General features: G+C 53.1%; 1 protein-coding gene across 2 annotated transcripts in view; it reads left to right on the forward strand.

Annotated features, from left to right (window-relative positions):
* Positions 1–26838, forward strand: part of PLXNA2 (plexin A2) — a 228314-nt gene that overhangs the window by 13545 nt on the left and 187931 nt on the right. For both annotated transcript variants that reach the window (XM_052654101.1, XM_052654102.1), the window contains exons 2-3: positions 13061–14328; positions 20262–20444. In XM_052654101.1, coding sequence (XP_052510061.1) covers positions 13141–14328; positions 20262–20444 — 1371 coding nt within the window. In that variant the 5' untranslated portion in view covers positions 13061–13140. The remainder of the gene's footprint in view (positions 1–13060; positions 14329–20261; positions 20445–26838) is intronic.

Below are 26838 nucleotides of genomic sequence, written 5' to 3' on the forward strand. Positions count from 1 at the left end.
GTGTTTCTCCAAAAACAGAAACAAGAGTAATTGGTGTTTATTCAAAACCGTAGCGTTTGCAAAACACCTCGTCTATTTTCTCATTCATTCTCACCACAACCCTGTGAGGTATCCTTTTACAGTTAAGGAAACTCAGACTCCAAAAGGTTAAATAACATGTTCAAGGTCACTGAACTAGTAAGTGGTAGAGCAGGACTTGCACCCAGGTCTACTTCCAAAGGGCTTCCCGGCTGGCTCAGTGGTAAAGAATCTGCTTGCTAATGCAGGAGCTGCAGGAGCCGAAGGTTCCATCCCTGGTTTGGGAAGATTCCCCTGGAGGAAGGCATGGCATCCCACTCCAGTATTCTTGCCTGGAGAATCCCATGGACAGAGGAGCCTGGTGGGCTACGATTCATGGGGTCACAAAGAGTCAGACAGGACTGAAGTGACTCAGCACACACTCACATCCTACCATAGCCTTCCCTCTGCATCTGCTGCCATGTGTCACGGTGAGCTTGACTTCCTCATAGGAGAGTCCTCCTCCGAAACCTTCCGGCGGGGGGAGTCTCACCGCACCCCCTCTGCTGCTGATCACGCTACGCTGTCTGCCGGCCACTCATGAGTGTGTATTTCTGAATGTGGTTGACGATAGTGTATGTAGGACTCATGGCTTTGGCACTCTCTTGCCAAGGCTTTTCCTGCACCAGTCCTGTCTGTAGGGGGTGTTCTTCAAAGGAGAGCTGGCATCTTCCTACTCTGCTCCATCCTTTTCCCCGCCTTATCCACCTGGCTAATGACATCTGCTCATTACCCAGTGGGCCCAAGATGAACAGCAGCCAGGATCCTTCCCAAATGGCTCACCCTCTTCTTCACTGCTGCCCAGTGACCAGTTATGACAAATAATTGAGGCAAGTGTGTTATTCCACCATGGCTTAGAGCAGCCTAGCGGGTGAGGGAAGCACATATGCAATCCCCTCGCCTTTACCCTGCTCTCCTCAAGTCAGACTGAGTGCTGCTGCTGGTGCTGCTGCTGCTAAGTCGCTTCAGTCGTGTCCGACTCTTCACGACCCTATGGACTGCAGCCCACCAGGCTCCTCAGTCCATGGGATTTTCCAGGCAAGAGTACTGGAGTGGGGTGCCATCGCCTTCTCCGAGACTGCGTGCAGTCCTGAGTCAAAGGCCTAATGCTAACCCTGCACAGATGTCAACGACCTCTGCTTCGGTGGGAAGGTAGGACATGGTCACGTGAAAAAGAGGGCCGACACTGAAGTGCAATGTCTGCTAGAAACAGCAATTTCTAATGGACTTTGGAGAAGAGATGGGTGCGCGTCTAGAGGCTTCCTGAAATGCTGAAGGATGGGCAGGGTTTGGATAGGCCAAGAAGAAAGTGGAGATGGACATTCCAGAGATAAAACTGTGCGAGGTGTTTTGGGGACTCAGCAAATGAACAAGTTCGTTAGGAGTGGAGTCACTCTGGAAGAGGTAGGAAGGAGAGCCAGAGAAAGACGGAAGAGCCAGCTTGGGAGGACTTGAACTTGGGCACTTAGCAGTCCCGGGTCTGTCTGGGCAACAGCAGGGAGCCGAGGAGGTTGTTTCCATGGGTGGATATCATGCTTTGGCCATATGCCTGGCAAAGTCAGTCAACGGAAGTCTTCTGACGCACGAGGAATGAAGCAGCACAAGGCACACCTTGCAGGAAGTCTTCGGCTCAATCTTGATGCCGGTGGGAAGCCTGGATGGTGACTATCTTACACGCACATTTTCAAGGAGGCAGTGCAGGGTTGCTGGTGAAGAGGACCACTCTTTTGAACTTTGGGAACCCCAGCTTCTGGAAACAGCATTAAAAAAAAATGCACCTTGATCTGGCACTAATGGCCACTTTCCCTGACGCCAGGACAAGGAATCAGCGATGGGGAGTTCCCCTGGTCCCTGGAGCTCTTTCGGTGGCTGCCATGGGACAGAAAGCAGGAGGGTCTGCAAGAGAAACAGCAAGTGCTCTCACCCAGGGTCTCCTGGGGGCTGTTAAAATTCTTCAAGAGGAGAAAGGCAGGACCGCTTCCCAGAGAGTAAGTGGCATGTAGGGCCAGTCCCCTGCCTGAGCTGAGATGAATGTCCAGGGCTTTGTGTTTTCACTTTCTTCGCTCTTTTGCCTCCTCCAACAACCGCTCCCCCCACCTCCCCTGCTGAGATCTGGAGGTGTGTCACTCTTGTTTGAAAATATGGCAGGTAATGGAGCATAATATGCCATTAGTGGAGTGACTGTAATTTCTTAAGATCTAACCCCTTAGTTGGGCCCTGTGCCCTGCTCTCTGGTCCCATTTCTGTCTGAGAGGTCCTGGCTCTCCCTTGTACAGTGAGCATGGGTGAGAAGGCAGGAGACACCCTGCCAGGCCTCTCGGAAAGATCTTTGGGAATTTCTCTGAAAGGTGACTGCCAGCCCGCAAACCTTTTGTCACAAAGCACCTCCAGACTCCACCTTGTAACAGATAACTCGGTCTTGGCCACTCCACTTTCAGCCCTGCTCCATTACCCAGATAAAATGGGAACCTCAAGGCTTGACCTTTGAAGTCCTTGCCAAGTCTTGTTTAACATCCTCGCGAGTCTCCCCAGACCAGGGACAAGAGAATTTGGTTGAAAAATAACTTGTAAATATCTCAGTGACGTGAAAGAGTGGGGAAAGCATGGGTGTCAGTAAGTTCTGCTTCCTAGCAGAACGATGCTGGTTTCTCAACCCTCCTGAGAAGATAGGACCCTCCCACCATTTTTTCCATCTGTGAAATGGGGAGAATAATACCTATCTTGCAGGATAATCGTAAAATTACCCATTGCGCTTGCCAAGAATCTAGCAGTGTGCCACACAGCAGAAGGTTAATGAATAATACTAGTGATAGCTGCTCCTCTTTATTATTTTTGCCATCATGGAAATTTTTATCATCCTACTATTCATGGCCCTTCAGCTTTGAGGTCTTCAAACATGAATTTGGATTTGACTTAGCAAAGCTGGATTCCCACTTTTATTCCTTTGCCAGACTTGGGAAGGGGCCTGAAAATGCCTCTTCCTGTCCTTTGATTTCAAAAGGCCTGCCCACAGAGCAACGCCACCACTGGGGTGGTTTGGATACAGTCCAGCTGGAGTCCGGGGACCAGTGGGGTAGCCTTTCTAGGGGCCCATAGTGCAGAGGGCAGGCATACTCCTAGGGCACAGCTTGGAGGCTCAGTGCCCCGCTAAGTCACCGAAATTCTTTCTGCCCCGGCGGGTGAGGTGGTCACGGCCAGGCGGGGCTGTGCCATCCCCCAGAGGGGGTTGAAGAGGGCAGAGCCCACGGAAGGGGGACAGGGAGGGGTGGCCGGCTGGCAGCTGCTTGAAATTGATGGCTCTTGCAGTTTGGTTTATACCGTGGGCCCCTCTCCGCGCTGCCCGGGGGGCGACCTTTAGATAATAAAGGGAATTCTGGGAGAGCTCTGACAGGCCCGTGACATATGGGGCAGGTCCGCAGGGTCAGGCGGTGTATCTCCCTGCTCCCGCCCCCGGGGTAATGAATCTTGTTTGACTTGGCCGAGCCAGCCCAGCCAGCGCCCCAGAAAGGAGCCCAGCCCCTCCCTGCTGCAGCCCTTCAAATCAACGCCTGTCTTTGGAAACCCTTCATAATGCAGGGAGACAATTCCAAACTTTGATAGCCTGTGAGCGGAGAGGAGAAACACGGCGTGTTTTGCTAAGGCGCTGGGAGAGCTGGTGCGGTTTCCAGGGCTCGAGGAGAGCCCACTGGGAGACCTGGGAGAAATTAAAAACAACAGCAACCGGGGTGAAGAGGCAGGGCTCCCTGGAGGACAGGCCGGAGGAGGGTCTGCGGTGGGAATGGAGCGATGTGGCTCCTGGGGGGCCACAGAGTATCCCCGAGTGTCCTTGGGGTGGGCAGGCGACACGTGGACTCTTCTGGGCCGGAGCAGAAGAGGGCGGGGGAGGCGAGATGGACCGGAACTGCCTGCAGGAGCAGCGAGAGAGGTGAGAGGTTCTACTCCCGCCGGGGCCAAAGCGGGCTCAGGGACCCTGTGTTTGCCTGGGTGAGAAGGGAAGCTTGTCTCACCGCCCCCGGTTCTCACAGAGACCCGAAGGGGCCTTCATCTCCAGGAGTGTTGGCCCTGTGGTGGTTTCCACCCACCCCCCTCGCCACAAACACCCTTTTCTTTCAAGGAGCAGGTCCCAAGCCCAGCCAGTGGAGTGCATCGCTCCTCCTGGCTACGGGAGTTAGCGAGGACTGCTGTGGCTGAGCACCACCCTGGGGTGGCTTAGACACCGGGGGGTTAGCGGCCTCCTGGAGGCCTGGAGTCAGGGTGTGGGCAGGGCTGTGAGGGAAGGCGCTGTCCCGGACTCTCTCCTTGGCTTGCAGGTGGCCGTCTTCCCTCAAAGCCTATCTGTTTCTGTGCCCAAAATGCCCCCTTTTTGTAAGGACACTGGTGCATTGAGACATAAGAGATGTGGGTTCGATCCCTGGGTGGGGAAGATCCCCTGGAGGAGGGCATGGCAACCCACTCCAGCATTCTTGCCTGGAGAATCCCATGGACAGAGGGGTCTGGCGGGCTACAGTCCATGCAGTTGCCAAGAGTTGGACATGACTGAAGTGACTTATAATGCACACGCACCACCCTAATTATCTAATTTTAATTCAGTTACCTCTATAAAGACCCTGACAACAAACGCAGTCCTGCTCTGAGGTCGTGGGGATTAAGGCTTTGCCATATGAATTTCTGGGTGCGTGTCAGCGGAGGCACACCTGAGACGCCTGCCTTTCGTGCCAGGGCCCAGGCTTGAACCTCCCCTGCCCCCTACCTTGCCCATGGTGCCATCTAGGGGGCAGAGAACATGCCCCTGCCATGCACTCACGGGGGATGCAAGGCACCTGCCTGGCCCCCTCACCGTCCGAAATCTGGGTGCTTCCCTAACTGCTGATCAGTGTTAGGGAAGCCCCCACATTCCCTTCACTTACTCCTTGGTTATTTGAAACTGGATCAGATTTATCCACCTGTGGAAAAGAATGGCATGAAGGATAAGCAGGGTATCTCCCTTCTCACAGTGAGAGGAGCAACTTTCAGATGCTACCGAAAGTTGCCTTGACACACAGAGAGGTGGGGGCTGGGGAACACAATGTCATCTATTTCACTTTCTCAGAAAAGAGGCCCAGAGGCCACGTAGGCAGAGGCCCGTTTTCCTCCTCCTCTTGTCTCCCCTCGCCTCCTCTCTCTTGCTCTGGGGCAAGGTGTAGCCACTTAGCTTCACAGAACAGCCAAGTCTGGGGGGGGAAATGACATTCGATTAATGAAGCAGATGCGGCTGGTACAGCAGTGACGTCTAAATTGTTCCTCTGGTCCTGTTATTTTCTGTCGGAAATTCTGCCTCTCCCCACCCCACTCCCTCCCCTTTTCCCTTTAAATCGCGTGCGTGAAATACGCTCGCTAATAACAATCTCGGGTGTCTGTGCCTGAGTGACAGCTGAAATAAGAAAAAGACTAATCGTACCTCCTGCAGCCCCGTCACATGGTCACATGGAGATTAAATGAGTCTCTCCCCCACCCTCTCCCTGCCCCCCTCCCCCTCCCCCCACTTTCTCTCCTGGTCTCTTCTCAATGAGAATCATGGGCATTTGAATAATAATATTATAGACGCCATCAGGGTGACAGTGGGGGAAAAAATCAGCTCAAACCGATGATTACTCCTTCCATCTAATAATTATTTAAATACCAGATAACTCCTTTCACTCTAATTGAGGCCTTTCAGCTGTCGGCGTCCCCTGGGGGCCTCTGTGCGCGCCCTGGCACTCACCTTGTGCTACCCACCGTGCCTGGACTACTGCGGAGGTCGCTGTTCGACAGAGTGACGCTCGGAGTCCTGGCGTGTACAGCTGTGCAGATGACATGCGTGTGGGTCCTTCAGGAGCAGTCCACTCACGAGAGGCAAGGCAGGGCCCCCGAATTTTGCTCTGAGAATGTTTTACTCTTGTAGATTTTGATTCATAGAAATCCTACCCCGAAGGCTGCCTTCTTGGGTCATTGGAACCAGTCCCCTGCCTCTGGGTAAGCGTATTCCTCAACAGCTGTCAGGAAAACTCAGTGTCAGAAAATTCCATAATTTCCTTGGCAGGATTCCCCGAGATCTTCTCTGGATAGGATGCCTGCTGGATAGCTCACTCCCATCCCTTCTGCTCTATTTCTGACTCTTTGAGAAAAAGAAAGACGCGGTCTGTGCTGGGACACACGTGTCCTGTCTGTGAGGTTATCCGCAAGCCCGAGGAAGATGGTACAGGATGCTGTGGGAGCTCCTCAGTCTCAGTTCAGTTCAGTTCAGTTGCTCAGTCGTGTCCAACTCCCTGTAACCCCGTGAACCACAGCACGCCAGGCCTCCCTGTCCATCACCAACTCCCAGAGTCCACCCAAAGCCATGTCCATCGAGTCGGTGATGCCATCCAACCAGCTCATCCTCTGTCGTCCCCTTCTCCTCCTGCCCTCAATCTTTCCCAGCATCAGGGTCTTTTCAAATGAGTCAGCTCTTCGCATCAGGTGGCCAAAGTATTGGAGTTACAGCTTCAACATCAGTCCTTCCAGTGAACACCCAGAACTGATTTCCTTTAGGATGGACTGGTTGGATGTCCTTGCAGTCCAAGGGACTCTCAAGAGTCTTCTCCAACACCACAGTTCAAAAGCATCAATTCTTCAGCGTTCAGCTTTCTTTATAGTCCAACTCTCACATCCATACATAACCACTGGGAAAACCAGTCACAGTAGAGGAACCCTTCTCATGTGTGATGACCGCCTGGGCCTGCCTGGGCCTGGAGGAGCTCTCTCCCCTGACACAGAGGGGAGCCTTGTGTCCCTTTTCTCCCCTGCGCTTTAATCCGCACCCATCGAGTCTGCCCTGCATTATCACCTCCCTGTCCAGGCCCAGTGCCAGGCCCACCTCCGCCATCACTGGGCCTCCACCATCAAAAGGCATCTTCTGCACCCCCAAAACAGGGCAGCCTCGAGGCTAAATGTAACCTGCCCACGGGACCACTTCGCCCACAGCAGAGGAAGCAGCGGGGCTTTGGCCACAAGATCTGGGTTCTGCTGGCACCTGCCTCCAAGTCACGCTGACGCACCTTTGACGATTTGTTTCCTCTCCATGTGTTTTGGCTTCTTCCTTTGAAAAAAGAGAAGTGGGTTGGAGTCATCTTAGAGTTGCCTTCAGCGCCGGCCTGGAATCCCTGCTTTAAAGGCGCCACTCATTAGGAGGGGCAGCCGAGGAGAGGACAGGCTTCTCCCTGCCCTGGGAGATGAAAGGGCTTTAGGTGAAGCCCAGGAACAGCTGCTGACTCCTCTGACTTCACAGGCCTCGTTTTCTGTTCGTTTTCAGTTCAGTCGATCAGTCGTGTCCCAACTCTCTGTGACCCCGTGGACTGCAGCACACTAGGCTTCCTTGTCCGTTTTGTTTTATTGATGTACAGTTGATTTTATTATAGCTGATATTGTGTTAGTTTCAGGTGTACTGAAAAGTGATTCAGTTATATATATATATGTTTTTTCAGATTCTTTTCCATTATAGGTTATTATAAGATATTGAATATTGCACCCTGTATATTACAGTAAATCCTATTTTATATATGGTAGTATCTGTTAATCCTATACCCCTGAATTATCCCTGCCCCCTTCTTTTTCCCTTTAGTAGCCATAAATTTGCTTTCTATGTCTGAGTCTGCATCTGTTTCGTATATGGATTCATTTGTATTATTTTTTAGATTCCACATATGTGATATCATTATAATATTTGTCTTTCTCTGTCTTACTTCACTTGGTATGATATTCTCTAGGTCCACCCACATTGCTGCGAATGGCAATCTTTCAGTTTTTTATGACTGAGTAATATTCCATTGTATATGTGCACCGTATCTTTATCCATTCCTCTGTGGATGGACACTGTAGTTGCTTCCACATCTTGCCTGTTGTAAATAGCGCCCAGCCCCCCTCCTCATACTTACTGTCTGGATTCTGGCTTCTCAGGATCCTGGCTGTGTGAGCCACCTAGTTGGTGCAGTTATAATAATAGACACCTTTACTGTTATTGTGATGAGAAATATCATAGCCTGGATGATGTTGGTGATGATGGTGCCAGGAGGTGCAGATGGGCCCACGGGTGGGAGCTCTGGCATCAAGAACTTTCACTCAGTTTAGCAAAATTGTATTCCAATGCTAACTCCTCTTCCTGCCTCCTCTTCTTTCCTTTTGCAATAAGGGAGGCCAATAAAGCATAGAGGTTTGTGCTCCCAGATATCCTGCAAAAGGCAACAGAACGGGTTGTGGGGAGGAGAGAATCCTTCGCTGAGCTGAGCTGGAAATGCTTGTCGTCTCGCCCCTGCTTTGCCCCTGGTGTCTGCAGCATCTGATCGGGAAGGTATTAGGTGCCTCCTCTAGCTGACACCAACACCTGCTTCCTGAGGCCTCATCAGGGAGATGGTTTCACCAGGCCCTCGAAATGAAATATTTAGTGACTCTTGCTTCCCAAAGAGGCGAGTGTGGCCTCCCCTTGGCATCAGTGCTCCAAGCGCTCTGCAGGTCGAGCTGGCATCCCAGGGCGGCGTGTCCTCATTTGAGACTTGGGACGGGGGAGAGGGAAGCTGGTAGGAGAACGGCCACTCAGCAAGTGTGGCTCTTGAGAACGCATGCGGCACAGCAACTTCACAAACTAGACAGAGAGAGGAAGAGGGACAGGAAGGAGGCATCGTGGAGAAAATCCCCGTGGGTGACACTTGGGGTGAGGAGGAAATCCTAGCTCTACAAAATCATATGCGTATGTTCACTGGCTCCTACCAAATACAAGGATGGACATTTTATTCTAAGACAGACCGTGGGATGGACAGAGATGAAAAGCTGGGAATATTGACAGATAGATTACTACTGATAAGGCTAAGGTGTCTTGAACGTTTATAATGGGCCAAGCGTTGTTCTAAGTTCTTTATGTGTATTAAATGACTTCACCATCATAACCCTGTGAGGCAGATGCTAGTGCCAATCTCATTAAATCTAGTGAGATAGCATCAGAGAACAGCTATGTACCTTGACCAAGTTTACACAGCTATCACCTCTGTTTGAATCCAAGCACCTAAATCCAGAGCTTATGAGTCTCTCCATCACACTACATGGCATCTCATCAGAGGCATAGAGGTGGGTACCCTTCTCCCTTACCCTGAACTCAGACAGGACCAACCAGACCAGACCTTGCCAACCAGACCCTTCTTTGGAAGAGCTACCTGGTAATGTCAGCCTTGGCATTGAAAGACTGGGGCTCTCGATTCACTCTTGAAGCCAGTTTGTCCTTGTGAATTCCAAGGTGAGATGCAAGCGTCCCTCCACCCCTGCACTGCAGGGGACCCCGTCTCCTCTTGACCCTGAGGCCCCAGTGCCTGTGGCTCCTACGTGGACCACCCTTGAGTCCCGTGGAAGGAATCTGTGTGGCTGGTCCCCGGGAGCAGTCTGTCCCAGAGTAGACGCTGATTGAGAAGGAAGGGGAAAATAGTACAATTACTGGTCTGTTGAGACCTCTAGATTTAACCAGCCCTGCCAGGCAGGACAGAAGGACCTCAGCTGTTATTGCAATTATTGACTCTAGAAGCTGAAAGAAGCAAGTCTCAAGATACCATTTTGTCTGAAGGAAGAAGTCTTTCCAACTGGTTATGACATCCTTTGTTTTAATAGCATTCTTTAAGATCAAATAACATCCTTTATTGGTTAAGAAGTAGGCTCGGGGTGACGCTGGAGCAGCCTAAAGCCACACAACTCATGTTGACAGAGGCAGGATTTGGACACAGGTCTCTCTGAGTTCCCCACTCTGCCCCCTTCCCTAGGACTCCTTGCCTTCTGGACACCAGGCCAGTTTTCCCACTCACACTTCAACTCTTGGGATCCTGTACCTCCACCAGGCTCCCTGCAGGCTGCAGAGAGCTGTGCTGGGACTTGTGCAGTAGTGTGCCGGAGACGATCACCTTCAATCTGTTCCCTTTTCTCTGATGCACGCCTTCACCATGCCAGGGAGGGCTGGGGCTCAATGGGCTGCCCGCAGTGTTCAGTCCCATGGAAAGGAAGAATATGAGTGAAAAGAGAAGTCAGGAGGTCTGGCAAGATTCCTAAAGCGCAGTCTCTTGGGGAGGCTTCAATGATAATAATAACTGGTATGAGTTAAGCATTCACTGAGTGCCAGCTCCCATGCTAAGAGGCTTCCCCGCATTATCTCATTTACTCTGATGACAACCCGAGGGGTCGGTACCGTCATTATCCCATCCTACCAGAAAGGAGGATGAGACTGGACTTGCCCAAGGTCCCACATTTCTTCCTGAATTCTGCCTGACAACAGAAGCCACTCACACTTCAAACCATGTCTCTGGAGGATGCCTGGCAGGGCAGTGAGACAGTTCATCTTAACCTCACTTGGTGTCCTCTGGCATCACCTCTGCTCCTGGGACCATCTCCCCCCTCCATGGGCTAAGCATGTCTGTGCATGTAAGTTGTGGGGCAGGCAGGGGTTCTCTGCCTGCACACTCAATGCCAGAGTGTCTCAGAAATCCCTGCCCAGAAGGCCAAACCCCAAGTGCATCATGACGGCAACTATAATCCTCTGGCGGGAGGTGGAGGGGGACACACTGCCCTCCACCTGTAGGCAAACAAGCTCTCCTGCCCAGAGAAGGGGCACGCCCAGCCAGAGAAGGGGCACGCACAGCCCAGCTTCCTGCAGCTCCCTACCCAGATGGAGAATGTGAGGATTCTGTTGTTTCCTTTCCGCAGCTTCTCTTGAGGAATTCACGTCCGGCTACCGGCCCCAGGACATAGCTAAAAATAACCTCCGATTTTCAAACCGAAAGCTCTGTCCATCGGGGAGGCTTTGCCGGTGAGCGCGTGGGGCCGGAAGGGCTGTGTCAGAGCCCCTGAGGTCAGCCCGGGCCTCATGCCGCTGTGCCTTCCTCTTTCCAATGAAGCCCAGGGCCTGATGAGTCACTCCAGAACAGCATCCCCGTGGAGCCTCCTTGGAGGCGAGTGGTCAGGTTGGGCCCGCCTCTGGCACCATGGGGGCTGTCAGGCGTGGGAGGCACAGTTGCAGAGGACAGGGGAAATTTTGAAAGACACAGAGCAGAGAGCACGTGGATCCCGCAGGGGGCATCTATTCAATCCCAGATTCCAGCCCCATGTAGCCAGGTGGGGGATAAATAAAGGGATCCAGGACCCTGATGCTGGGAAAGATTGAAGGTGGGAGGAGAAGGGGACGACAGAGGATGAGACGGTTGGATGGCATCACCAACTCAATGGACGTGAGTATGAGTAAACTCAGGGAGTTGGTGATGGACAGGGAGGCCTGGCGTGCTGCAGTTCATGGGGTCACAAAGAGTCGGACATGACTGAGCGGCTGACCTGAGCTGAACTGGACTCTCCTAGGCCGCCTTGGTACAGAGAAGGCAATGGCACCCTACTCCAGTACTCATGCCTGGAAAAACCCATGGACAAAGGAGCCTGGTGGGCTGCAGTCCATGGGGTCGCTAGGAGTTGGGCACAACTGAGTGACTTCACTTTCACTTTTCACTTTCCTGCATTGGAGAAGGAAATGGCAACCCACTCCAGTGTTCTTGCCTGGAGAATCCCAGGGACGGTGGAGCCTGGTAGGCTGCTGTCTGTGGGGTCGCACAGAGTTGAACACGACTGAAGCGACTTAGCAGGAGCAGCAGGCCGCCTTGGAGCACGTGCTCCATCCTGGGCGTGAGCCTTTCCACTCCTGCTGCCTCATTACCCGGACTTCTGTCTGGACTTGTCCAAGAAGGTTGCCGGCCAGTCTGTCCAGCCGGGAGAAAAGATTTCTCTGCTAGAGCCACCACTGTCCCCACCTCCCCCATAAAAGTCAGGGGCAGGCAGAGCGATGGGAAGGCTCCACCATCTATCCCCTGCCCACCACTCTCTGAAGGTCTGCAGGAGCCCCCCCTTGCCCCTCTGGGCAAGCTTTCCTGGAATAGTAGGAAAAGCTGCAGAACCTGGGGCTTGGGAGGGCAGAGAGGGAGCAGGGAAGTCAGGGCAGGGGACTGACCGGCGGGGGCGGGCAGCCTGAGGTTGACCGTGTGGAGCCTTAAACCATCACGGGGCCCCAGCAGTAGCTGACATGTGACTGACCTTCAACTCTCTTCCCTTGGCTCCTCCCCATGCCTCCCAAACCCAGAACTCTCGCCCAGGTGGCTGAGGCTGGACTCAGCCAGCCAGTCCCCATGAGTAAGGTGGCCGGCTCCATGCTGGACTCGACCTGCAAAGGAGGCAACAGGGTCCCTGCTTACCGGGGAGGCAGTGGCTGACATCCTCCCGACCCAAAGAGGAGGGGTGGGTGGTTGTCTGCCCTTTCCCCGGGGACTCCTCAGGCTCCTGAATAGCACCCATGTGGGCCCCGGGCCTAGCTCACTCTCAGAACAAGTTTTCCCTGCTAACACTGCAGGATTCTCTCTATAGAGGACCAGGCTGAAGGGCAGTGAGAGGCAATGTTAGATGACCAGCTCCCCTCCTTCCTTCCCTGTGGGGGACGGAGCATGAAAGAGGAAACCAGCAGTGCGAGGGGGTGGACGGCTGAAATAAGAAGGAATTTTATTTGGGACACCAGATTCGGAAGGGAGAGCCTGGGAGAGGGCCTCCCTAACCACTGGTGTTTCACAGGCTGGAGCGTTTTCCACTGGACTGGGAGCGAGCAGGAGGAACCTCGCAACTGGGTGGGAAGACTGGCCTTAGTCCCCACACTGGGATCCACTGGCTGCGGGGACTCGGTCTGTTAACCTCTCTGAGCGGTAAAAACGATCTCTGAAGAGGACAGAAATAGAGATGCTTTGTAAAGTTTTTAAAAAAAAAAAAAAAAGCATTTTACAGTGTCAAAGCTGGAGACCAAAATAGATAATAGGATTCCCTGAACATCCCGAAGAGGGAGAATGTATGTTAAAAATAGAAAAACCCAAATACAGAAGGAAGAGGCTCCTGGGTCAAGCAAGCCGGTTCTCCAGGGATTTGTTTTCTGTCTGACCGCTCTGCCTCTTGTGTTTTGCAGAACCATGTGAGGGCCAGGCCGGGGAGGCGGAGTTCGCGAGAGATCGGAGGCCCTGTGTCCTGGCCCTCGGCCGGCTCAGGATGGAACAGAGGAGGCCCGGGCCGCGGGCGGCAGACGGGGACGGCTGGCCTGTGGTCCTGCTCTCGGCCGTCTGCGTGCTGCTGGCGCCGCGGGCGGCCAGCGCGCCCCAGTTCAGCACCTTCCACTCGGAAAACCGCGACTGGACCTTCAACCACCTGACGGTGCACCGCGGGACCGGGGCGGTGTACGTGGGCGCCATCAACCGCGTGTACAAGCTGACGGGCAACCTGACCATCCAGGTGGCTCACAAGACAGGCCCGGAGGAGGACAACAAGTCCTGCTACCCGCCGCTGATCGTGCAGCCCTGCGGCGAGGTGCTCACGCTGACCAACAACGTCAACAAGCTGCTCATCATCGACTACTCGGAGAACCGGCTGCTGGCCTGCGGCAGCCTGTACCAGGGCGTGTGCAAGCTGCTGCGGCTCGACGACCTCTTCATCCTGGTGGAGCCGTCCCATAAGAAGGAGCACTACCTATCCAGCGTCAACAAGACGGGCACGATGTACGGGGTGATCGTGCGCTCCGAGGGCGAGGACGGCAAGCTCTTCATCGGCACGGCCGTGGACGGCAAGCAGGACTACTTCCCCACGCTGTCCAGCCGCAAGCTGCCGCGCGACCCCGAGTCCTCCGCCATGCTTGACTACGAGCTGCACAGCGACTTCGTCTCCTCGCTCATCAAGATCCCCTCCGACACCCTGGCCCTGGTGGCCCACTTCGACATCTTCTACATCTACGGCTTCGCCAGCGGGGGCTTCGTCTACTTCCTGACGGTCCAGCCCGAGACCCCCGAGGGCGTGGCCATCAACTCGGCCGGGGACCTCTTCTACACCTCGCGCATCGTGCGGCTCTGCAAGGACGACCCCAAGTTCCACTCCTACGTGTCCCTGCCCTTCGGCTGCACGCGGGCCGGGGTGGAATACCGCCTCCTGCAGGCCGCCTACCTCGCCAAGCCCGGGGACGCGCTGGCGCGGGCCTTCAACATCAGCGGCCAGGACGACGTGCTCTTCGCCATCTTCTCCAAAGGGCAGAAGCAGTACCACCAGCCGCCGGATGACTCCGCCCTCTGCGCCTTCCCCATCCGCGCAGTCAACCTGCAGATCAAGGAGCGCCTGCAGTCCTGCTACCAGGGCGAGGGCAACCTGGAGCTCAACTGGCTGCTGGGGAAGGACGTGCAATGCACCAAGGCGGTAAGGAGGACGCCCCCGGCACACAGCCGGCTCAGGACACGCCTGCCCCCAGATCCCCTGCAGGAGGACATGGCAACCCGCTCCAGTATTCTCGCCGGCAAAACCCCATGGACAGAGGAGCCTGGCAGGGCTACCGTCCGTGGGGTTGCAGAGTCAGACATGACTTTGCTACTGGACAACCCAGACCGTCGCAGCCTGCAATGAGGGAGGTGGCAGGCTCATGCACTTGAGCTACGTTTGTGATCCTGCGGAATCATTCCGCATATATCCCATCCAGTGTCGTAAGCGCTGCCGGCTTCAGCCGTGAACCCTACCACATCACGACCTGCCCTCATGGAGCTTTTGGGTGTGTGTCCACGACTTTTGCTCAGTCGTGCCCGACTCTTTGCGAACCATGGACTGCAGCCCGCCAGGCTCCTCTGTCCATGGGGATTCTCGAAGCAAGAATACTGAAGTGGGTTGCCATGCCCTCCTCCAGGGGATCTTCCCAACCCAGGGATCGAACCTGGGTCTCCGGCGCTGCAGGCAGATTCTGTAACGTCTGAGCCACCAGAGAAAGCCCCTTACTCACTTCGTTAGTGAGGCAAGACATAGAAATACATAAAACGGGTAGTCGCTCCAGTGGTGACAGTTGCTGTAGAGAGAAAATAAAGCAGGGAATGGGGAGAGGCAGGACCCAAGAGGATTGTTTCATTGAGAAAGCAGCATCTGAGCAAAGAATGAGGAAGAGCCAGCTGTGTGGGTATCTGGGGAGAGCGTTCCAGAGTGGGCGGGAACAGCAGTGCAGAGAATGCCGGGCATGCCCCGAGCGCCTGACGAAGAGCGAGGCGGCCACTGCAGCTGGACCTCGGCATGCGGCAGAAATTGTGGCTGGAGAGGAGGCCGGTCAGGGGTAACAGGGACCACGTCTTGCCCACGCAGGGCCCTGCCGGCCACAGTGAGGGGTAAAGGAGGCAGGCAGGTATGGAGGCTGGAGGAGCTGGAGGAGGGCAAAGGGGGTCAAGCGTGACTGATAGGTTGAAAGCTAGGGAAGAAGAACCAGGCGACCCGGCAGAGGGAAAGGAGGAGAGGAAGGGGAGTTCAGAGTCCAGACCTGAGGATGGAAGAGATGAGGAAGTCAGTGGCGAGCCCTGTCCTGTGAGAGGATCAGAAGGCCGCCATCTCGGTGGTCACCACGATCCATCAGTCTGTCCATCCATCCGTCATGTCATCCATCTATCCACCCCTCCATTCTTCCCTTTATCCCTCCCTCCGTCCATCCATTCAGCAAGAGAGTATCAAAGATCTCTCGAGTGCCCAGCACCCTACTAGGCACTGGGAATGCAGACATAAAAAAGACATGATTGTTACTCTCCAACGTATCATAATCCAATGGGCAAGAGAGTGAGAGATAAAAATAGCAAGCAGCGTGTGTGTAATGCCGAAGAGTTTGGCATTCAGAGTTTAGATTCCATCTGTGCTACTTCCTGGCTTCAGAAGTAGCTTAGTGTGTCTACATGGTCATCTGTGAGGTGGGACTCATAATGCCTACTTCAACGGGATGATCAGATGTGGCAAGATTAACACCATGCCCGGCGTGTTAGGTTGGCCATGATTAGTTAACTGTTATGCAGTGTGACAAATTCTAAGATGGATTTCTGTGCAAAGTCCTGTGGACTCGAGATCTGCAGCCTGGGGATCAGTGTGACACCAAGTGACCCGTATGGCTGCCTTTTGAAACCCCTGAAGAGGGAGTGTCTGCTACTGGGACCAAAAGCCACTTCTTAAAGCAAGCAAAAAAAAAAAATCACACGTAGACGATGCTTCTGTTCCTGCTGTCAGTTTCTTGGTCCAGTAGAACAGTAGTTAAGGCCACAGGCCTGGAATTCCAACAGATTTGTGTTTACAAGTCAGTCCTACCACTCGTGTGACTTTGGGCAAGTTACGTACCTGATCTGAGTTGTATTTTTATTTTAACAATAGAAATAGCAAGTCTGTTTTTATGAGGATTAAATAGAAAAAGTATGTATTAGCACAATACTTGGCACATAGCATCTAATAAATGACAGCTATATATTAATTAAAGAACCATTCATTTCTTGTTATTTTACCTTTATACAATGAGGAGGTTGAGCTAGATAGTTTCCAAAGTTCTTTACAGCCCTGAAATTCTATAACCTATGGCCCCAGTGAATTGAGAAAGTAGCATTGAGATATATACATTGCCATGTGTAAAATAGACAGCTAGTGAGAAGGTGCTGTATAACCCAGGGAGCTCAGCCCAGTGCCCTGTGATGACTTGGATGTGGGGACAGAAGCTCCTGGGGGCGGGTATATATGTATACTTGTGGCTGATTCACGTTGTTGTACAGCAGACATCAACCCAGTATTGAAAGCAATTATCCTCCAATTAAAAATAAATTTAAAAGATAATAAAACAAAAATACAGATTGACAACCGAAAAAAAAAAAAAAGAAGAAGAAATGGCCTTCAGTCAGCACAGCAGGCTGCCCACCACAGTTTTGTTAAATGAATAAATAAAATTCCCTCAAGCACTTAAAAAAAGAGAGAAGAGGAAAGGGAATGAAAGGGTTAACGCCTTGCAGAGTCTGTCCCGGTTCCCACTGCCCAGAGGGGGCCTTGTCAGGAGGAAACTGCTGATTCCTGCCTGCTTCTGAGCCAGAGGAAGGAGGAAGAGCCCACACCCTCACGGGACTCCCCAGTCTGCAGAGACAAGCCCGGGCTAGTAAGCAAAGGGCCCCAAAGGGCCGCAAAGGCGGGGGACAGCAGGTGGGCTAGGGCTCGGAGGGAAGAGCCCCGCACTAACCACGCCCACCCTGAGCATCAGACTCTGCTGGGGCCGCCTGGGTAGTAGGGGTGGGGTGGGGGGCAACAGGAAGGGCCCCTTACCGTCCTTATAGTCCCAGACCTGGGCACCCAGAGGCATTCCAGTGGCCTCAAAGGGGGATAAGGGTGAGTGAGAGAAGCAGAGGTCCCAGGGCTTAATTTTAACATGCTCTCTGGACTCACAGGAAACTCTCAGATAAAAGATTTTGAGCTCTGTTCCCAGAAAAGAAATAAGGAAGGGGACCCTCACTCACTGAATAGCAGCTCTGTCCTAAAGGCTGTGCTGGCCAACTTAAGGGTTATCTCACTTGATCCTTAATATGACCCTATAAAGCAAGGATGTTTGACAGATGGAAGAATAAAGATCCCCAAAACTCAATTGCTAACATCAATACAACAGAATGGCACAGCAGGGGGTTGGATGTGGTTTGGCCCATAGGACTTCTGAATCCAAGCTCTTTGCCTTTAGCCATGATGTTCCTAAGGAAAGCCATGCTTCAGGCTCTCCCTTTCTGGACAAAGTAAACGGCAGCAGGTGTCTGAGAATATCTGACAACTTAGAGAAGAGAGAAAGAAATGCTGGCCAATCCTGGCAGCTTAGGCTCAGAACAAGCCATTTCCCTCCCAATCTGGGGATTCTAGACGCAGGAGGGATATAGAAAAATTCAAAATCACCAAGTGTTCGGCTTCTGTCATCATTTCTCAGAAGCTGGCTTGGGTTATGTCTGAGCCCAGGCTCGGCAGCCTTACTGGTCCCTGGAGAGACTGGGAAAGAAAGCAAGGCCGTGAAATCAAGAACTTTCAGAGCCGAAAGGCAGCTTGACAATTGCCTGCTCCAATCCTTTTCCTTTACAGTTGAGAACATTTAGACTCAGAGAGGGTGTGTGACAGATCAAGATCACCCGTCTGGCTAGGGGTAGAGGCAGGGCTACAATCTAGATTTTCTGATTCTTTACTGGGACACTTGTGCCTACAGCATAGGGATGAGAAAGAGAAGTAGAAAATGTAAAAAGTGGTAGCTGAGTCCTCTGACCTGCCTTTCTAGGGAGCTTGAAATTTCCCTCATTGGCTCCAGGGATGTGCTGGTGAGTCTTAAACGGATGGTTATATGCAGGCAGTGGATGTGGTAGGGAAGAGATGGGGCTGGGGGATCTTGATCAGAAGCATCTGCCAATGTCCTTGGTGTAAATACTCCCACTGTGAATGATTTCAAGCCACTAGTGTGATGCCGCCAAATGCAGAGATAGATGTATGGGCATCCCTCCTGAGCTGACTGGAGCAGGTCATTGCTTCACTCCCTTCCTGAGAAACTTATCCCTTCTATTGTGCAGAGCTACATAAAATCCAGAGTTCAAGGTAATCCTTAACCTAAGACTCAAGTTTCCTTTCCTAAAGAATAAACACACACAACCACACACAAGCGTAGTGCCACGATTCGCTTGTTGGAACAGCAGATCTCTACGAAACACCAAGGAATCAGAAGGATGCAAGCACTGTTCCCTTTGGATCTGAACAGGGAATGGAAGGGAAGTTCCTGTTTTATCAAAAAGAAAAAAAAAAAAAAAAAACGCTGATACACCAGTTCTTCCTAGGAAATGAGGCTGTCAGGGGCCAGTAAGTCAGCCTGCTCTTCCCTGGTGTGGCTGAGAGGAGGAGCGTGATGGGAACACGTCTCTCCACCATGCCTTCCATGCTTCCTGTGACCATCATTTCCTTCCTCCCCGGGATGCCTTTCCAGACCCAGAAGGAACAGCTGCAACAGGGCTCAGTGTTCTTTCAGGCCCAGAGTTGGCAACTTTTCCCCAAAGGGTCCCCTGTTGTGTAATCAGCCAGGCCATTTCAGAGGACCCGTCATGGCCAGCCCCAGGCCAAACAGTGCAGAGAATGCGCGCTCCTTAGCAGGCCCTGGCCTCGGGATGCATGCAGTCTGTTTTCTTCTTCTTCTTCTCTTTTTTAAGCTGAGAGAGATCTTGGAAATAATTTAAAAGCTCCTAAAGAGGATGTTACTAGTTAAGGTTCACAGAGCCACACAGAGGTAGGGCAGAGGGTAGAAATCTTTCTCTCCAGCTATTTTTTCACTTGCTCAAGGCCATCTCCTTTTGAAGTGCCCCAGTCTCTCCTGATAGATACTCTTTATACAAGCACACCCTGCAAAAGGCTGCTAACGGGAAGGTCTTCATCCTCAGAATCGACCCAGATTCCATCGAAGACCTCTAAAGACGAAGGTGAAAATCGCTGCGTGCTTGTGCTTAGTTGCTCAGTCGTGTCCGACTCTTGCGACCCCAGGGACTGTAGCCCACCAGGCTTCTCTGTCCATGGGATTCTCCAGGCAAGAATACTGGAGTGAGTTGCATGTCTTCCTCCAGGGGATCTGCCAGAGCCAGGCAGAACCCATGTCTCCTGCATTGCATGCAGGTGGATTCTTTACCCGCTGAACCATAAGGGAAGCCTGAAACTCACTGTACAACGTGACCAATCTTTGCAGGCATCGTTTCCTTTCCTCCCCAGTGACTCGCTCATGTAGATGGGCAGGTAGTATGACACGTGAAAAAACTGAGATTCATGTAGATGAAGTGGCTTTTCCAAAGTATAAGGCACTGTTCAGTATTACGATAACTGTTTTCAGTCTATCCCCAGTATTGGATGTGGAATGGCTGAAAATTCCTCATGCCCAGAGGCAGGACTTTGCAGTCCAGGAAACAAATAAGGAGCCCCCTCCAGGCTGTAAGAATCTTGTGAGGTTGCCGCCTCTAGACTGAATCCTCACTGTCTAAACAGAAAGAGCCCCACCAATGGCCACAGGGAGTTTCAATGACAAGGACATGAGTTCCAGCGATCAGTTTTGCAAACTGCCACCAGTGATCTTTGGGTGGCAGAGGGTGCAGGAGGAAGAAAGCTGCTGGGTCCTCTCTCTGGACTCACTGGAGCCAGTGTGGGTTCACGGGGTGGGTGTGTGGGTCTGCGCAGACAGCATACGGTAGTCCCCATGCCTGCACTTCTCCGAGGCCCAGTGTCCCAGGCTGGTGGCCGCAGAGGCTGGGCTGGTGTGGGGTGACTCCGCCCTACCCCCGCTGACACTCGCCCCCGGTCCCTCCCCTTCTCTCCAGCCGGTGCCCATCGATGACAACTTCTGTGGACTGGACATCAACCAGCCACTTGGAGGCTCGGTCCCAGTGGAGGGCCTGACCCTGTATGCCACCAGCCGGGACCGCATGACCTCAGTGGCCTCCTACGTTTACAACGGCTACAGCGTGGTGTTCGTGGGGACAAAAAGCGGCAAGCTGAAAAAGGTAAGGGTCTGAGCCTGGATGTCGCGATGCTGTAACTAGAGGCAACTCGGTTTTCTTGGGGTGGTGGCAGTTAAAACGGGGATGGCACTAGGGGGTAATTCGTGGTTTATCTTCCAGCTTCTTCCTCTAGCTGTTGGTCAATGAATGTTTTGGGAATATACACATATTTCAATATTGTTGAAACACCAAGGAATTAGGAAGGTGTGTCTGGCTAAAGGAGAAAAAACAAATGGTATCTTCAAATCAAGTAGAACTGATTTTTTGATTATCTATATTATGAATGGCTCACATCACAAATCCCTCCCCACAGCTTCTAGAGTTGAGCAAAAGTCTTTGTTGAGTCCCAAGCAGCTGGTTGAAGCAGATGATGGATTCTGGTTCTCAGTAAATGGGGTGCAGCTCTGGGATGGTATACATGCCTGGCTTAAAGGCCATTCCCCTGTCTTTCCTTTTCCTGCAATCGCAGGCCCTTCCCTGCCCCTCCGTCCCCACCCCCAGGACCCAGGAGGAAGTAGACATCTTATCCCTTGTGTGTGTGTGTGTGCACACGTGTGTACCTGCCCTGGGCACTTCTGCCTGCAGGAGGGCATTGGCCCTCTGGGGCTGGCAGCGCGGGAAGCCTCCTGCATGGCAGGCTGAGGCCGGCAGCTTGTACCTGCTTGTCTAGCACCCCGGGCGTGGAGACTACGAAGCACAGTCTGGTTCATTACGTGGGATTACAGCCGCCGCATTCTTTCCGGTCCCTGCTAATCCCTTTTTCCCACGCTCACCCCTTCCTCCTGCCCCTTTTCCCCGTCCTCCCACCTGTGGATCAAGGCACCGGCCAGACCTCTCTGCATTTCACCTTGATGTTGGCTTCAACCCTGTAGCTCTTCCCTCCTAATCCATTTAGAGCCTCTGGAGAGGTGTTGTTTGGGAAGGAGGGTGGCAGGGAAGGAGCCTGAGGAGGAAGTTCCGTGTTCTGCTTGTTCTGAGTTGCTGCCAACCGAGGTGAGAAAAACTGGTCTGGGTTGATGTGGAGGTGCTGAACCCAACAGACCTCTTCTTCTCATGGTACCAGAGCCCCTTAAGCCTTTCCTCACTCAAGGGAGAGCTTCCTGCCTCTTCCAGCCCTGCGCCCTCTGCTTGGCCTGGGACTGTGGGCCCTGGCTTGGTTTCAGGCCCAGGAGACTGAGGGTACGTGTGGTCCCTGTGTTTGCTTTTCCAAAAGTGGAGAGAGAAGGGGTTGGCCTTCTGAGATTCCACTAGGATTTAAAAGTGGTATATTCTGGGAAAGAATCTGAAAAGGAATGTATATATTTAAAACTGAATCAGTTTGGTGTGGCTCAGATGGTAAAGAATCTGCCTGCAGTGGGGGAGACCCGGGTTCGATCCCCGAGTTGGATCGATCCCCTGGAGAAAGAAATGGCAACCCATTCCAGTATTCTTGCTTGGAGAATTCCACGGACAGAGAGCCTGGCAGGGGGACAGTTTATGGGATTGTAAAGAGTCGGACACAACTGAGCAACGAACACACACACACATACCTGAACTTAACACAACATTATAAATCAACTATACTTTGACTTCTGAAAAGCAGCATAGGATCAGAAAGACCCGCTGGAGGAGGAAAGGACACCGGACTCTAGTGCTTGCCTGGAGAATCCATGGACAGAGGAGCCGGGTGAGCTGCAGTCCATGGAGTCGCAAAGAGTCAGACGCAACTGAACGACTGAGCGCAGCGTATATTCTATCCACAGGGTTCAACTTGGACACTCTGAGGCTGGCTACCTTTTACAGGGTTATCTATACAGTCGAGTAGATTTTGCCCAGGGACTTTGGGCCAAAGGGTCTATGGGAGTTGAAATCTAGCCCGAACTTTCCTAGTCAAGCCGAGTGCCCTTGGGTATAAACATACCCCCAGAGGGGTCCTCTTACTGTTTCATCTGCCCGTAGAGACCACCTCCATCTCAACTGCACAAGGACTTTCTAAGGCCAGCAGTAACCACAACCAGGCTGGTGCTCAGCATCTTTCCCTGTCCTTCCGGAACCTTCAGTCTCTCTTCTGGATCATTCCTGTGACCCTGTCTCTATTCTCTTAAAAGTTCTATTAAAGGCGGAAGTCATGCTTCATTCATATTTATTTCCTTCTTCCTGCCTCATCCTTTCATCAAATGTTCCCTCCTGGGATGGGCCCCAAAACTATCTTGAAAAATAGAACCCTTTTCTGAGAAGTCTTAGAGACCATCTAGCCCAACACTAGTGTTATTTGACAGGAAAATTGAGGTCCAGAGAGGAAAAATGACTCATCCAAGCTTAGAGATGAGGACAAGTTGCCTCTTGCCCTGACACCCAAGTTGGCACCCTTTTTACATAAAGAGGCAGCCACGGAGCCTGAGGGTGGAGGCTGAGAACAGTCTTCGGGTTCAGGCTTGCTACAAGGTTCAGCCAGGGGCTAGCACCTTCACTCTGCTGGACTCTGGATCTGAGTTAGGGAATTATCGTTTTCTGAATGGACGGATGAGGGCTGAGTGAAGGCAGAACCCCCCAGCGAGGCCCAAAGGGCCCTGCGCGCACCTTCCCATTGCCTCTGTGCATCTTGTGCACACAGACAGGGGGCTGCTGGGGCACCTTTCCAAGCCAGGCTCTCCAGGTGGCTCTCCTCGCCCTGTAGGAACCCCAGCAGACAGGTCACTAAGGAGGCAAGTTGCAGGGTTCAAGGACGAGGCTGGAGGTGTGGCCACCCACAGCTTGTTCCAACCTGCAGGCTGGCTCCTTCTCCTCTCTCTCGGCTTTGCTGTTCTCTGCCTGTTTCCATGAGCTCATAATGCCCCTCTTTCTCCTGGGGCGACTCACCCTTCCTTTCCACCCACATGCCTTGGAAGCACCTGATACCAATGCCAGCTCCCACCAGCCTCCCGTTTACCCAGAGAAATGGCCCATGAGGAATCTGTGGAATGTCCCCAGGAAACCCTACCATGGTCCAGGCCCCAAAGCTCTTTCAACACAGGAAGGAAAATAAAGAAAAAAAAAAAAAAATAGCCAAGAGTTTGGAGACGGGAGGGAAGCTGGGTGCGTCAGAGCCACTCATTTCTTCCCTGCCTGGCCAGGCGTCTGTCAGACCGCGTGGACTGCGTCCATGGCCGCCCATGGGAACAGGATGTCCCGAGTGGGGACGGCTAGAGGAAGCAGAGACTCGCTAGAAGTGGCAGGACCGCGAAGGACTGCTCTGCGCTGTGTCACGTTCGTGCTCACACCCAGCCCTCGGCAGAGAGCAGTGCAGACAGGCCACTGCCTGCCGAGCTGCAAACACGCGGAGGAAACAAACAGAAGAAGGGCGAGACCTCAGGACCCAGAGGGGTCATACGTGCAGAGCCTAAGGACCAGGGCAGTAGAGGCCATAAGAGGACAGGCCAGAATCCCCCACAGAGATGGAACAGTTCCAGAGATATCAGCTGCAACCAGGTGATTAACCTGGAGGGCTTCCCGGAAGAGGAAGCTTACCAGGATTTACTCCAAGACTGAATGAAACAAAGTGATGAGTTGAGGGTGGGAGAAAGGGCCCCTGTAGACCTCGGCTGCCACATTGAGAAGATGCAAAGCATGTGTCAGGAAGGTCTAGAGTGCCTGGCGGGGCTTGGAGGACTCGGTGAGGTGCAAGCCAAGAAGCAGAGTGGCTTGAGGCTTCAGGCGCTAAGAGGATCAAGTGAAAAGGACCTTGGGATTTTCACTGACCTTGTGAGCCAACTGTCTGATCCGGCGGAGTTAATTAGTCTTCACCACACGAACAAAAGAGCGAATTCCAAGTCCTGAGAAGTTGTGGCTCCACTTTGCACTGGAGATAACATTGTAAGAGGGCTAAGTCAACTAAAAAGTATGAGCTCAGCAAGGGCTGGAAGGATATGGGAGTCTTGCTCTCTGGAGAATATGTTTAAAAGGCTGCTAGCCCAAGGGAAGAAGAATAAAGGAGGGGACCTAACAGCTTTCTTCACACAGTATGATTTACTGAGCACTTATTAAGTGTTGTTCATAGAGCTTTTATCTCCTGACTCATCTAATCTTTACATCACTCAATGGGGTAAGTGCTGTGATGCCCTCCATTTTACTGATGAGGAAACGGAGACCCAGAAAGGTAAAGAAATGTGTCCAAGGCTGCACGCAAAGTAAGTGGCAGGGCCGGGATTCGAACCTGGATCACCTGGTTTCCCAAGCTTCGGGCTTCTCCGCTAAGCTGTGCCAGATGAATTAGACTGATTCGTGCGGCCCCAAAGGGCACCAGAGGGCCACCAGGTGGGGCTTCCGGTAAAATAGCTTTCCACTTAGTGTAAGGAAGAAGCTTCTTGTAGCCAAACTGTCCCATCATAGAAAGGGTTGACTCAAGAGGAAATGACCTCCCAGTCTCAGTGGAAACACTGGGGCAGAGCCTGGGTGGCCCCCAATCAGGGAGGCTGTGGAGGGGCCCTTCCCCACGCACGTGACTTTCCATTCATGCCACACCGCTCCGGCTCTGCCTCCTTCGGTAGGAGTGGGGGTTAAGGGGGGCCAGATGAGGCGTCCAGAGCCAGGAGGCCGAGGCCCCCGGGGTGTGTGGGCTCTGAAGTCCCTGCTGGGTCTGTGCTAACCCTCCGGGTGTGGCAGAAAGGCCCCTCAGGGTCAGCAGGGAGGCACTTGGCCCAGAGAGAGGGTGAGACAGGGTGCAGATGATGGCGAGGGTGGGCTGGCCTGGGATGCAGGGCAGGGAAGAGACAGCAGGACCCCCCAGACCTAGGCACGGCTGACTTCCGACACCCCTCCTGGCCGCAGGCAGGCCGTGGGGTCCCCCGGCACAGACACGGAAGATTGTGGCCACAGGGACCTCGAGCTCTTTGTCTACCACGTCCCGGGTTGGCACATGCAGTCCCAGAGGCAGGCCACGGGCTGTAGGAGGGAAGGGGCTGAGCCGAGAAGGCAAGAGACGCCAGGAGCAGGAGGCGGGACTCACAGGGCTTGGGGCAAAGACCTCTTGGTTCCTCTCCTTCATTCGCACCTGCTGGAACCACCGCCTCAAGGCCTGGCTTCCCCTTTCTCGGCCTCCTCCAGCCCCCCAACCCCAGGGCCTCCCAAGAGCAGGGGGCCTGCTTCTCCTTCTTGTCCCTGCACCGCGACACCCCTCCTGCTCGAGGCCCGTCCTCACCTAGCCCGTAAGGCCCTCCTCATATACCCCACCGCTTTGCTCCGACAAACATGGGAGCGGCTGCTAACGCGTCCCCGCCTCTTGAGAGTCACCATCCTAGAGATCAGGGACCCTCTTTTCCATAGATGTCGCCCATCCCTGCGGTCAGATCCCTTGTCTCTCACCCCTCAGGTGCTCATGAAATTTGTCTCAGAGGTACCTTCTCCAGGCCAGACATGCATTTGCATGGAGTGGTATAGAGACAGACACCAAGAGTGACTCCTGTTCACGTGGCTGCTTTGCAGAGGGAGGAAGTTGGGATGCGGTGTGCAGGTCTGGGCGAAGGGGCAGGCGGGTGAGGAGTCTAAGAAACAAGAGAACTGCCAGGACAGGAAGAGAGTTTGTTTGCTGGTGAACAGCGCTTGGAAGAGGGTGGAGCTGAGCTCTCAGAAATGTGGATAGAGCTGGGAGAAGGGAGCTGGGTTGCTGCTGTCACCTGTATATCCCCAGGAGAGCACGGCTAGCCATCTGCCTCGCCTGCATCACGGGCAGGCTTGCCTCCAGCAGGGAGGCAGGTACAAAGGCCCAGGTGACGTCCCTCCCCAGCACCATCCCCCATGCCAATCCTCTGTTTATTGGACGAACTCCCGGACATTTTGGCAAATCCCCAGAGACTCAGCCTTTTCAAGATCTGGGGAGAGCTGTGGCCTCTTTTAGCTCCACCTTCTTTCCTGATGGCTAAGGCAGCCACCAGAATGCCTGTGAAATTCTTGAGGAAAATTCTTTCTGCCTTCCCCCATGGGACCTAGCAGCGCAAGGCCTCCAGTCTGCAGCCCACAGGAAACCCGTCTGACGTCCCTTCCCATTCCTATTCTTCTCTTTGTAAGCTCACAGACGATTTACTGAGCCAAGTCAGGAAAACTGCAAGCTTCTTGCAGGAGTAGCTTAAGAGCTGGAAAGGCTCCATCAGGAGCACAGAAGGCTTAAGCCTCCCGGGCCCTAGGGCTGATGGCTCAGTTACTTGATAACACTGATTATTTGTAAGATATCTTTCCACAGTTCTTTGCATCCTCCACAAATACTCCAACTAAGGGTGGTGACTGCTCCCTGCATCGCCGCTCCATGTTCCAAACATAGAAAACGGAGCCCCCGGGATGTTCAATATCTTGCCCAAGGTTACACAGCCCTGCCGTTAGCAACACGGAAACCTTGGCATTTAGGCTTCCTCCCACACAGACGTTCCTAACCTATGACTTGGCTCCC

Source organism: Budorcas taxicolor, chromosome 16 (assembly GCF_023091745.1).
Source record: "Budorcas taxicolor isolate Tak-1 chromosome 16, Takin1.1, whole genome shotgun sequence".
NCBI classification, from domain to species: domain Eukaryota; kingdom Metazoa; phylum Chordata; class Mammalia; order Artiodactyla; family Bovidae; genus Budorcas; species Budorcas taxicolor.